The following is a 12713-nucleotide window of genomic DNA, read 5'->3' as shown; positions in this document are numbered from 1 at the left end:
TAATTTTCCAGTGAAATTTTGCACATATCAAGCCTGAAAGTGGCTCTAAATGGATGTAAAGTTTGAGGCCTCTATCTCTCATAGTTTCCGAGATAATCAACTTTAAAGATTTTCAGACACTTTTATGCATTTCTCGTCCAATTTTCTTAATTTTCCAGTGAAATTTTGCACATATCAAGCCTGAAAGAGGCTCTAAATGGATGTAAAGTTTGAGGCCTCTATCTCTCATAGTTTCCGAAATAATCAACTTTAAAGATTTTCAGACACTTTTATGCATTTCTCGTCCAATTTTCTTAATTTTCCAGTGAAATTTTGCACATATCAAGCCTGAAAGTGGCTCTAAATGGATGTGAAGTTTGAGGCCTCTATCTCTCATAGTTTCCGAGATAATCAACTTTAAAGATTTTCAGACACTTTTATGCATTTCTCTTCCAATTCTCTTAATTTTCCAGTGAAATTTTGCACATATCAAGCCTGAAAGTGGCTCTAAATGGATGTACAGTTTGAGGCCTCTATCTCTCATAGTTTCCGAGATAATCAACATTAAAGATTTTCAGACACTTTTATGCATTTCTCGTCCAATTTACTTAATTTTCCAGTGAAATTTTGCACATATCAAGCCTGAAAGAGGCTCTAAATGGATGTAAAGTTTGAGGCCTCTATCTCTCATAGTTTCCGAGATAATCAACTTTAAAGATTTTCAGACACTTTTATGCATTTCTCGTCCAATTTTCTTAATTTTCCAGTGAAATTTTGCACATATCAAGCCTGAAAGTGGCTCTAAATGGATGTGAAGTTTGAGGCCTCTATCTCTCATAGTTTCCGAGATAATCAACTTTAAAGATTTTCAGACACTTTTATGCATTTCTCGTCCAATTCTCTTAATTTTCCAGTGAAATTTTGCACATATCAAGCCTGAAAGTGGCTCTAAATGGATGTGAAGTTTGAGGCCTCTATCTCTCATAGTTTCCGAGATAATCAACTTTAAAGATTTTCAGACACTTTTATGCATTTCTCGTCCAATTTTCTTAATTTTCCAGTGAAATTTTGCACATATCAAGCCTGGAAGAGGCTCTAAATAGATGTAAAGTTTGAGGCCTCTATCTCTCATAGTTACCGAGATAATCAACTTTAAAGATTTTCAGACACTTTTATGCATTTCTCGTCCAATTTTCTTAATTTTCCAGTGAAATTTTGCACATATCAAGCCTGAAAGAGACTCTAAATTTATGTGAAGTTTGAGGCCTCTATCTCTCATAGTTTCCGAGATAATCAGCTTTAAAGATTTTCAGACACTTTTATGCATTTCTCGTTCGATTTTCTTAATTTTCCATTGAAATTTTGCACATATCAAGCCTGAAAGAGGCTCTAAATGGATGTAAAGTTTGAGGCCTCTATCTCTCATAGTTTCCGAGATAATCAACTTTAAAGATTTTCAGACACTATTGATGCCACTCAGTCAGCCGGGTAGGCGTTGTTTTTTATCGAGTCTCTCAGCGCACGTGTGGCAACCCGAAAAGACTTCCAGTGGAAGATGGTGGAGATAGCGGGATCGACAAAAAAAACCTAACCCCTTTTTTCATTCTTCCGCAAGACATCCACGAGTGCTGATCTCAGTGTAAAAGAAAATCCAAAAAATATAAAAAGAATCATAGATCTCATTAAAAATTTAATTGAACCCAGTTTTGGGAATAGTGTTTTTATTTCCACTGTGCACGGTATTGTCAGTTGGAAAGGTGTAGATCTGTAGAATTGTGGTTCACACCACACCAGCACGAGGACGTGTTCCAACCTCAAATCTGCTTCCGGAGTTTTTGTGACCGCAAAATTGCGATCGCTTCCAGCCGGATAGTCAGCTTGAGGGCAATTCTCATCATCCAATCCATTCTCAGGTGCGTGTGCAGCCTCTGAAGACATCCAGGGCTTCAAGGGTGTTGTGCTGACCATCCAATCCATTCTCAGGTGCGTGTGCAGCCTCTGAAGACATCCAGGGCTTCAAGGGTGTTGTGCTGACCATCCAATCCATTCTCAGGTGCGTTTGATCCCTTCTTTCGCCCCTTTGGCAACATATGGTCCTTCGAGACCCAACGTGGGAGGATTGTCCACGGAATCAGGACGAGTTCACTACATCTCACTGAGGGAAAGCTTAAAAAACCATTTCTATCGAGCATCCTGGCGTTTATTGTTCACGCAGTCCTGTCACCGCACCTTAGCAAACGTGAGTACAGTCTTGTTAACTCATCCCTCTGCTATCGCGTGACCATCATAATATAATTGGCATTTCCCATCCAACACTTTCCTACGAGAAATTGCGTTTCTCTCGATCGTGTAACGTAAAATATTGTGAATTCAAGACATTTCCTACGCGAGTCACAATGCTCGTAAAATCCTTTAAAGACTTTGAATCGGCAAAAGCGGTTCTCAATGTCATTTCCGACTTTGTGAACACCACACAAATAGAACAGTTGAATACCACCGTTAGTTTGGAAGCATTGAACGACAATCTGGCTACTCTTGATTCAATTACCGCTCATTTTGACAATATGCAGGCAAACCCTTCCGAATTTGAGCCTTTCAATCCCATCGAATTCCAAGCAGAATACAACAAAACCAAACAATTCAGGACAAAACTCGAAGAATTGATTGAACTGGTGGAACAAAAATTGATAGATGAAACTGTCAAGCAATCACGAACTACCTCAGCAATTCCACCATCAATTGATTCTGATTTACGTTACCTATTCGCAAAGTTTCTTGAATCCCAGACCGCTACAAATTCTCAAGTCGCCAGTCACCTTAATCAGACCCAAGGAACTGCTGACATAATATCCAAACTCTCTTCAATTGTTCAGACTCTCAGTCAAAATTCATCTTCCCATGTATCAGCTCCACGCTTACAATCCATTTCTATTCCCACCTTCTCTGGAGATCTATGCAGTTGGACAAACTTCAAGGAGTTATTTATGAGCCTAGTTCATAATGATTCTAAATTAACTAAAGTGCAAAAAATGCACTACTTAATGTCATCTCTTTCTGGAGAAGCTCTAGATCATGTCGATAACACTACAATTGCTGAAGCCAATTATGACTCGACCTGGGAAGCACTCCTCAAGCGGTATTCAGACTCCTATGCTATAGTTAATGCGAATATTCAGCGACTTTTCTCGATTCCTTCCATTTCTGTTGAATCATTCCAAGCTCTAAGTCACTTGCATGCTACCTCGAATTCAGTACTACGAGCATTGAAATCGTTGTCTCTGACCGGAGGTGATCATTGGATCATATTTATTCTTAAGGAGAAGCTAGACGCTGAATCCAAGAGGTTATGGGCGCGGCAGTGTAGAGGAAGAATTCCAAACTTCGATGAATTTGACAACTTTCTTTTAGATAGGGTGAGAAAACTTCAAAGTTGTACTCAACCTTCCTCCAAGTCTAAACCATCCATTTCTAAATCAATATCTCAACCAACCAAAACCTCACTCCTGGTATCCTCAAAGGGCTCAAAAAATTGTGTTTGCTGCAAACTCACCACTCACAAACTCTATCAATGTGACAGAGTCAAACAACTTCCTCCAATCGATCGCTTAGCTATTGTTCGTGAGCACGGCCTCTGCAAAAATTGTATCGCCCAAACACATCTCACTAAAGAATGCCAAGCTCGAGGCTGTTATAAGTGCAATTCTAAGCACAATTCCTTGCTACATGATTCCTTTGTTTTTATCTCACAGTCAGCAAATACGTTATCAAACTCACAAAACTCAAATCCCAGCTCGATTAATAATTCAACTCCGCCAGTTTCACAAAGTCATATTGCGACTGAGACATCTTCTCCTAACCCAAACTCAAATACATCCGAAACCGAAAACAAAAACCCATCAGATACCGTCACGCTCACTACTCTCTCACCTCGCGAAAATCCAAAAATATTCTTGGGTACAGTCATAGTCAAAATTCTTGACTCAACGGGAGAAGAACATCTGTGCAGAGCAGTGGTAGACAATTGCTCACAATCAAACCTAATAACAACATCTCTAAGCCAAAAACTCAAACTGTCTAAGTTCCCTTCAAGATTCGAAATTGGCGGTGTGACTGATCGGCGCACCATAGGAAGCTACAAAACTCAAATCTGCATTGCCCCGCACTCAGGTGGTGATTTTCTTGAGATGTGTTGCAAAATCGTTTCCAGAATCACCGGAGACCTTCCAAATTGGTCAGTAAATCCTAACGATATTCCAATTCCTTCTCACTTAACACTTGCTGATCCGTCATGGTATGTCCAACAACCCATAGATTTACTAATAGGCGGAGGTGTCTTCGCAAGAATTGAGAAAGATCAATCATATAACTTGGGTCCGGACTTTCCTAAACTAAAGGCTTCCTCACTCGGATGGATTCTTATGGGTGAACATAAAACACCACCATCTGCTTCCACTGATGATTATGCCATATGCAACATTACCACACTCTCCTCCATCGACAATATACTGCGTAAATTCTGGGAAATGGAAACCATTCCCAATCAAGTTCCACTGTCAACGGAACAGCAAGAAGTTGAAGATTTGTATTGCCGCTCAACGTCACGAAATGAAGAAGGACGTTTTGTAGTACATCTTCCCTTTCGGAATAACATCACCCGTCTTGATAATAACAAGTCCAATGCAATCTCCCAATTCCTTCGTCTCGAACGCAAGCTTGACAAAAATCCCCCCCTGAAGGAACAATATTCTGCTAATATTTCTGAGTATTTAGAATTGGGATTTCTTGAACCTGTCCCGGCTCATGAATTAGACCTAAAATCATACTACCTCCCACACCATGGTGTTGTGAAGGAATCTTCGTCTTCAACAAAACTCCGCATTGTATATAATGCAAGCTCAAAATCACGCTCTGGTCTCAGCCTTAACGATACTTTAAAGGTCGGTCCAATCGTACAACCAGACTTGATTACCACGCTGCTCCGTTTCAGAGTCGGAAAATTCGCATTTTCTTGCGACATTTCTAAAATGTATCCGCAATTTCTCTTACGCATACCGCACCGTGACTATCAAAGAATTATCTGGCGTTTCAAACCTGAGGAAGACCTTCAGCATTTTAGCTTAAAGGGAGTATGCTTCGGAGTCGCCTCTTCACCCTTTTTAGCAACGCGCTCATTGAATCAATTGGCAATAGAAGAAATTGACAAACATCCACTTGCAGCCAAGACTATCCTCGAAAGATTTTATGTGGATGATTGCCTAGCATCCTTTTCTTCATTTGAAGAAGCCCAATCCACCCAAGAAGAGTTGATCGAGGTTATGAGAACGGCAGGACTTACGCTTGCCAAATGGAACTCAAATTATTCTGAACTCATTCCTATGCCTGAATTGTCAAATCAATCTCTTGGTTGTGTGTCTCTACCTGAGCTTCATACAAAAGCTCTTGGCCTGAAGTGGGATGTCGCTTCTGACTCCTTCACTTACGACTTCAACCCGATCATTCCTTCTCAATACACCAAACGATCTTCTTTTTCTCTTATTGCTTCGTTATTCGATCCCTTGGGACTAATAGGTCGCGTTATTATTCTCGGAAAAGTACTGCTTCAAACCCTGTGGAAACTCAACTTAGAGTGGGACCAACCTCTTCCCTTTGACATTGAAATGGAGTTTCACGTTTTTTTTTCAGAATTATCGAATGTTAAGTCCATCTCCATTCCTCGATGGGTATCTGTATTCGAAGTTACATCAATTTCTGAATTGCACCTTTTTACTGACAGCAGCAATCACGCTTACGGAGCTTGTGTTTATTATGTCACTCAGAATTCTAAAGGTGAAAGATTTTCCCGACTTCTGGTAGCTAAATCACGGGTAGCTCCACTTAAAACCCTCATAATTCCAAGGTTAGAACTATGCGTAGTAGTACTTGGGGTCCGTTTACTCCACAAAATATTGTCTATTTTTCCAAATATGCCTTACCATTGCTGGACTGATTCTCAAATTGTTCTCAGCCAAATCAATGCCACCACTGAAAAATTTGATACTTTCGTATCCCATAGAATATCCGAGATTCAAGAACAAACCATTATGTCTTCATGGCGTCACGTTCCGAGTGAATTGAATCCTGCGGACCTTTTGTCTCGAGGTGTCAAAGCCCAAACTCTCGGAAGTCTGGAACAGTGGTGGTGCGGACCACTTTTCCTTCAACAACCGCAATCAAACTGGCCCGTGCCATTTGTGCCTATGTACACAGGATTAAAGGATAGTACTTATTGTGGCATCACTGCAGAAAGTCCTACTCAGCCAAACTCATTTCTCTCGCGATGCCTCGAGCACTCGTCTGATTTCAACGAATTAACACGATTAATCGCAATATCTCGCCGTTTCATTGCTCATTCCAAATATACCCTTTCCCTTTCTGGTCCCATCTCTCCATCGGAAATTCTTCACGCCGAATTAATTATATTAAAGTGGGAACAAGAGACACAGATGGGTGAAATTTATAAGGCTGTACAGGAAAATACTCTCGCATCAAGGAAAAAATTCGTTCACATCCGTCAGCTTTGTCCCTTTATCGATGAACAGGGCATACTTCGGGTTGGAGGTCGAATAGATAAATCTGGAGAACCGTACTCATCATGCCACCCAATCCTGGTACCTAAAGGAAGACTCGGTCATCTCATCGCCAAATTTGAACATGTACGACTACATCACGAAGGTCCTCAATTACTTCTTTCCTCTGTGAGACAGAAGTTTTGGATTTTATCCGGCCGCAATATCACTCGTGACGTAGTGCGAAACTGTGTTCGATGCTGGAGAGTAAATCCCAATCTGTTATCGCAAAAAATGGGAGATCTCCCGGAGTCACGACTCAGCGCACCTATACCCTTTAAGGTCACAGGAATCGATTTCGCCGGACCTGTCCTGATTCGTAGAGGACAACGCCGATCTCAAACCCTAACAAAGACGTATATTTGTGTCTTTGTCTGTTTCGCCACTCGGGCAGTACACTGTGAAGTTGTCAGCGACCTGTCTACCAACGCATTCATCGCTTGTTTTAGACGTTTTGTGGCACGAAGATTGCTTCCGTCCGACGTGTACTCAGATAACGCCACTAACTTCATAGGAGCGGATCGAGAACTCCAACGGCTGCTAAACGCAGAAGACTCTCAACGATAAATCATCAACGCCACCTCCCAATTGCAAGTGAAATGGCATTTTCAACCACCTCGATCTCCTCACTTCGGTGGCCTTTGGGAGGCGGCTATTAAATCATTCAAACATCACTTTCGTAGGGTAGTGGCCAAGGAAAAATTAAACTTCGAAGAGCTGTGTACAATTACAACCCAAATCGAGAGCACATTAAATAGCCGTCCAATCACGGTGATCTCTGATGGCCCCTCCGATCCAAAGGCTCTTACTCCGGGTCACTTCTTAGTAGGTCGCCCTCTAACAGACTTACCTTCGCCTAGCTATTTTCACACATCAAACAATTACTTAGATTCTTGGCAACGTTGCCAGAAAATTGTGGAGTCCTTTGCCAAAATGTGGAAACGCGACTATCTTACATCTCTTCAGAAAAGAGTCAAGTGGTTTGCTCTATCACCCAATATCAATATTGGAGATATAGTCATAGTCTATGAGGACAACTCTCCACCACATTCTTGGCCTCTCGGGCGGATCATTGACACTCATCCGGGACAAGATGGAAGAGTTCGGGTAACTACCATTCAAACTGCTCGAGGGGTCTATAAACGTTCAGTTCATCGTCTTTCAACATTGCCAGGAGAAGGATTTCCACCTTCGCCTTAATTGATCTCTACGGATATCAATTGCGGGGGGAGGATGTTGATGCCACTCAGTCAGCCGGGTAGGCGATGTTTTTTATCGAGTCTCTCAGCGCACGTGTGGCAACCCGAAAAGACTTCCAGTGGAAGATGGTGGAGATAGCGGGATCGACAAAAAAAACCTAACCCCTTTTTTCATTCTTCCGCAAGACATCCACGAGTGCAGATCTCACAGTGTAAAAGAAAATCCAAAAAATATAAAAAGAATCATAGATCTCATTAAAAATTTAATTGAACCCAGTTTTGAGAATAGTGTTTTTATTTCCATTGTGCACGGTATTGTCAGTTGGAAAGGTGTAGATCTGTAGAATTGTGGTTCACACCACACCAGCACGAGGACGTGTTCCAACCTCAAATCTGCTTCCGGAGTTTTTGTGACCGCAAAATTGCGATCGCTTCCAGCCGGATAGTCGGCTTGAGGGCAATTCTCATCATCCAATCCATTCTCAGGTGCGTGTGCAGCCTCTGAAGACATCCAGGGCTTCACGGGTGTTGTGCTGACCATCCAATCCATTCTCAGGTGCGTGTGCAGCCTCGGAAAACATCCAGGGCTTCAAGGGTGTTGTGCTGACCATCCAATCCATTCTCAGGTGCGTGTGCAGCCTCTGAAAACATCCAGGGCTTCAAGGGTGTTGTGCTGACCATCCAATCCATTCTCAGGTGCGTGTGCAGCCTCTGAAGACATCCAGGGCTTCAAGGGTGTTGTGCTGACCATCCAATCCATTCTCAGGTGCGTTTGATCCCTTCTTTCGCTCCTTTGGCAACAGACACTTTTATGCATTTCTCGTCCAATTTTCTTAATTTTCCAGTGAAATTTTGCACATATCAAGCCTGAAAGAGGCTCTAAATGGATGTAAAGTTTGAGGCCTCTATCTCTCATAGTTTCCGAGATAATCAACTTTAAAGATTTTCAGACACTTTTATGCATTTCTCGTCCAATTTTCTTAATTTTCCAGTGAAATTTTGCACATATCAAGCCTAAAAGTGGCTCTAAATGGATGTAAAGTTTGAGGCCTCTATCTCTCATAGTTTCCGAGATAATCAACTTTAAAGATTTTCAGACACTTTTATGCATTTCTCTTCCAATTTTCTTAATTTTCCAGTGAAATTTTGCACATATCAAGCCTGAAACAGGCTCTAAATGGATGTAAAGTTTGAGGCCTCCATCTCTCATAGTTTCCGAGATAATCGACTTTAAAGATTTTCAGATACTTTTATGCATTTCTCATACAATTTAATGTATAAATATCGTTCGAGTTTGCCACAATCCGATTTTGCAACGAAGGAATCACACCTCTATAAGCTGATCTAGGCTTATCACTGGCTTTTATTAAATATATACGATTTTTATAAGGATGATAGTACCACAGCAATCAATCTATTGCGTGTATCTCTTTTTGAATAGCTTACTAACTCAAAGAAATTTGCCAAAAAAAAAATTAATAAATATTTATATATAAATATTGTAACGTTCCGGAGATGGACTCACTAGAAGACGTATCCTCCGACGTTGAAAATAGAACACCCTGGCCCAGTAAAAGATTCTCTCTTTCCCTTCACCAATAAATTTTTATTTCACTAACGATTTTATTTTACTGATAGTTTTCCCCTACTTCTTCTCTGTTCTACTCCTACTCTTCCTGCATCTCCTCTCTGCTTCTCTTGCCCTTACTGCCGTTGTCCCGAAGAATCAGGTTTCGGTTGCCGGGACCGTGGAGGGCTCCAGGCATCCACTTCCCCCTGTGGGGGGTACGTTACGTTCCGGAAGGCCTCTAGAACAGCCCGGAAACTCTGGGAAGTCTGTCCCAGCTCTGCTGCGCTGAAGCGGGGCCACGTAGGGGGTCTTGGTCGGTATCCCCACTCTATTGCCAATCTGAGGGCGAGGTAGTGCGCCCTGAACAGTGCCCTACTCCAAGGGGAACGTCGTTCCAGAGCTGGCGGATAAACCTGCTCGTGCTGGCTCTGTCCTCCGATTCCTTGGGACGGATAGATTCGGGGAGGAGTGTGTTCACCTGCTCTGGCCGGCGGAGGGGAGACTGGGGCCTGACGAACTGGAATTCGGTGGCGAGGCGGAGTGCCCTCCCTCTTTCCAATCACTTCCCTTCTGAAGAGCACCGGCGGTGGTGGTGGGGCAGCGACAATCGGCGGTTTCGTCTCGGGAGTCCGAGGAGCTTCTGCTTGGGCAACCACGGGTGTGGGAGGTAACGGTGAGACGAGTTTCGGCAGGGAATTTTCGGCCTTAAAGTGCTTCCACTCTTTGGCGTTCCTTCCTCGGGCAGTTTACTTCTCTTCGGGACCGCCACTGGGGTTTTAAACAACTCCCGGGGATAATCGGGCCTCTCGCTACCAGCTTTCGTGGGTACCACCACACTGGATCGGATACTTTGTTTGGGAAACGATTCCCCACGTGTCCGCCGGTGGGAGCTTCTCTCCAGACGTGGAGTTCTTGCTCGGCTGGGGGTCCTCTCTCTGCTTCTTCTCCTCCGGTGCTGGTGGTGGCGATGAGGAGAGCGTCTTCGTGACGTATCGCCCTCCTTCTGCCCTGGATTTCGCTTTGCACGTTCCACCTTGCTGGATCTTTTGGCGGCTGTCTTCCACTCTTGCTGCCTCGATGGCCCGCTGGAAACTCAACTCCCTGGCCATTCCTAAGCTCTTTATAAAGCCCATTTTTGACGTGAATCCGCCACCTTGATGTGTCAACGATGACATGCCACTGCTACCAACTGTCGAATTTAATTTGGCGCCCGAGGAACTTTAACGCCGGAAGATAGGCAACAGAAAAGAGGCGGGAAAAACTACGACGAAAACTTACAGCTAACAGTGCATGGAGCGCGAATTATAAGCACTCGTTACAATATACATGTACATCTAAAAGAATAAAGATTATGATAAATGTAAAACATCTACCTCAAATGTATTAGAGAAGAACCAAATATTAATGAAGAAGAAATATCAATGGAAAATACTGAATAGTTGTTTTTACATTCTTTATAACCAAATATATATATGTATAAGAAAATATTAAGAGTAATAATATCAATGATGAATTTGTACTTACTAACATTCGCGACATTTCTTTTCTTGGACCAAAAACTTCCTTTTTCTAGCCACAGCCTCTTTCTTCTAAGGGGAAAGGAATGTTGTAACCCCTTCAGGGTTACATTTCATAATGTTGTAACCCCTTCAGGGTTACATTTCACTCAATCTATATTCTTCTTTCTTTTCACAATAATGCTCTAAATATGATTTTTTCTTATTCCCTCGGAGGGTATGATCTCATTTCCTGATCATGACGGATAATGCTCTCTACGCATTTGGAGGCTAATAAAAAAATGACATGTTTATGGTTGTTGGTTGAATTGCCTAAAAACTTTTAGCTGCACGCCTAATGGGTCAAGCGCATTCCAAATGTGGAGGGAGAATTTATGCGATCTCTTGAGGGATTCGAAGAAATGGTGAAATAGGAAGAAATGTCGCATGAGTAATGAGATCATTCTAGAAATAAGACAAATATTATAAAAAGGGGAATTGGATTAGAAAGATTGTTCAGTTCTGTAAGGGGAGTGGTGGAGTTCAGTTGAATAAAGTGTTCAATCCCCAAAGTGTAGTGTGTTTTCATCAAGGCTTGCGTCCTGTGGTTTGATGTGTTCGCTAGATCAGGGATTGTGTCCTGAGGTTTGATGTGTTCACTAGGACAAGGAGTGGGTCCTGTGGTTTGAAGTGTTTGCTGGGTCACAACACATTTTCCGCTGTTTGTTGGATGTTATAGACGTGAATGGTTTCGAGTTGCTGCATTTTACACCAGTTCCCCACCCCACAGAAGAAGGGACTTTTGTGATTCCGTTGATAAATGCTAGCAACATTGGGGTTGATTACAACAACCAACTCTATTACTTCTACGATGCTGAGGGATCCACATGCCATCGAACAGGAAAGGGAAGGTTCATATGCAGCCCACATGCGGTCTTTTCTATGAGAGACCATCCGAATTGCGTTTTGGAGGAGATAATCCACAAGCACTCTATGGAGCCTTGCAGATCCACTCAAGTGAGAATTGAAGGAGTATTGTGGAAAGGACTCATAAGGCGCAACTCCTGGCTCTATATAACACAGAAGTCAACCACTATTGCGGTTATCTGTTCAGGCAATAGAGAAGAGTTTACCCCTAATGTCGCTGGGGTAATCCATGTTAATGACGGATGCAGCATCAGCAGCTCCGGAATGTGGCTACGTGCCACTATCAACAGTGAAATGTGGAGCATTGAGGCATTCCACAAACCGATTCCGCTGAATGAGAGAGTGGCATATGCAGTTCCAGGACATGTTAGGCTAATAGATAACCAACCTGTCCTGTCATCAAAGCCACTGCTTCACGAAAACAGCGAAGTGATACGAACTATCACGATTGAGGATGTAGTCAGACACCCTGCAACCACATGGGGGAGTTTGATTATCGTCGCAATTCTGGGAATTGCCTTGTGGAAAACCAGAGAGATCTGGTTGAAGATCTGCGGTAAACCCTCATCCGAAGCTGAAGAGCAAAACTCAGCTATAGAGAAGCTCGACTGCATAATCAAAAGGAAGGAAGAGGCTGCCGCAAGAAACACACCAGTTCCGGCCCCCGGCCAAGATGGCTAACGCCAATAATAAAATATAAATATTTGTAACAGTGTAATGAAATGGTCGCGTATGCGAAATATTGAATTCCGTCAATTCAGCACATACGCGACCATTTCTCCAAGTACAGCCATAGCTGTGCCAAATAAAATTAGTTCGATAGTAAGACTCTTTGAGGACACTACTAAATCAGGTCGAGCTCCACAATTCAGACACTTATCACCGGAAAAATCGCCATCTTGAATTATTCAAGGTCAAAGGTCAACTACCCTAGAGG

The 12713-nt window shown here is 42.6% G+C and overlaps 1 protein-coding gene across 1 annotated transcript; it reads left to right on the top strand.

The window, feature by feature from the left end:
• The first annotated feature begins 11289 nt into the window (after positions 1-11289).
• On the top strand, positions 11290-12457 carry LOC129808560 (uncharacterized). The gene is made up of 3 exons (XM_055858339.1): positions 11290-11300; positions 11357-11456; positions 11513-12457. The coding sequence occupies exons 1-3, from the start codon at positions 11290-11292 to the stop codon at positions 12455-12457; spliced, it is 1056 nt and encodes a 351-aa protein (XP_055714314.1).
• The last annotated feature ends 256 nt before the right edge of the window (positions 12458-12713 follow it).

The sequence above is a fragment of the Phlebotomus papatasi genome, chromosome 4 (assembly GCF_024763615.1).
Source record: "Phlebotomus papatasi isolate M1 chromosome 4, Ppap_2.1, whole genome shotgun sequence".
Taxonomy (NCBI): Eukaryota; Metazoa; Arthropoda; class Insecta; order Diptera; family Psychodidae; genus Phlebotomus; species Phlebotomus papatasi.
This window is presented reverse-complemented; position numbering and strand designations above follow the sequence as displayed.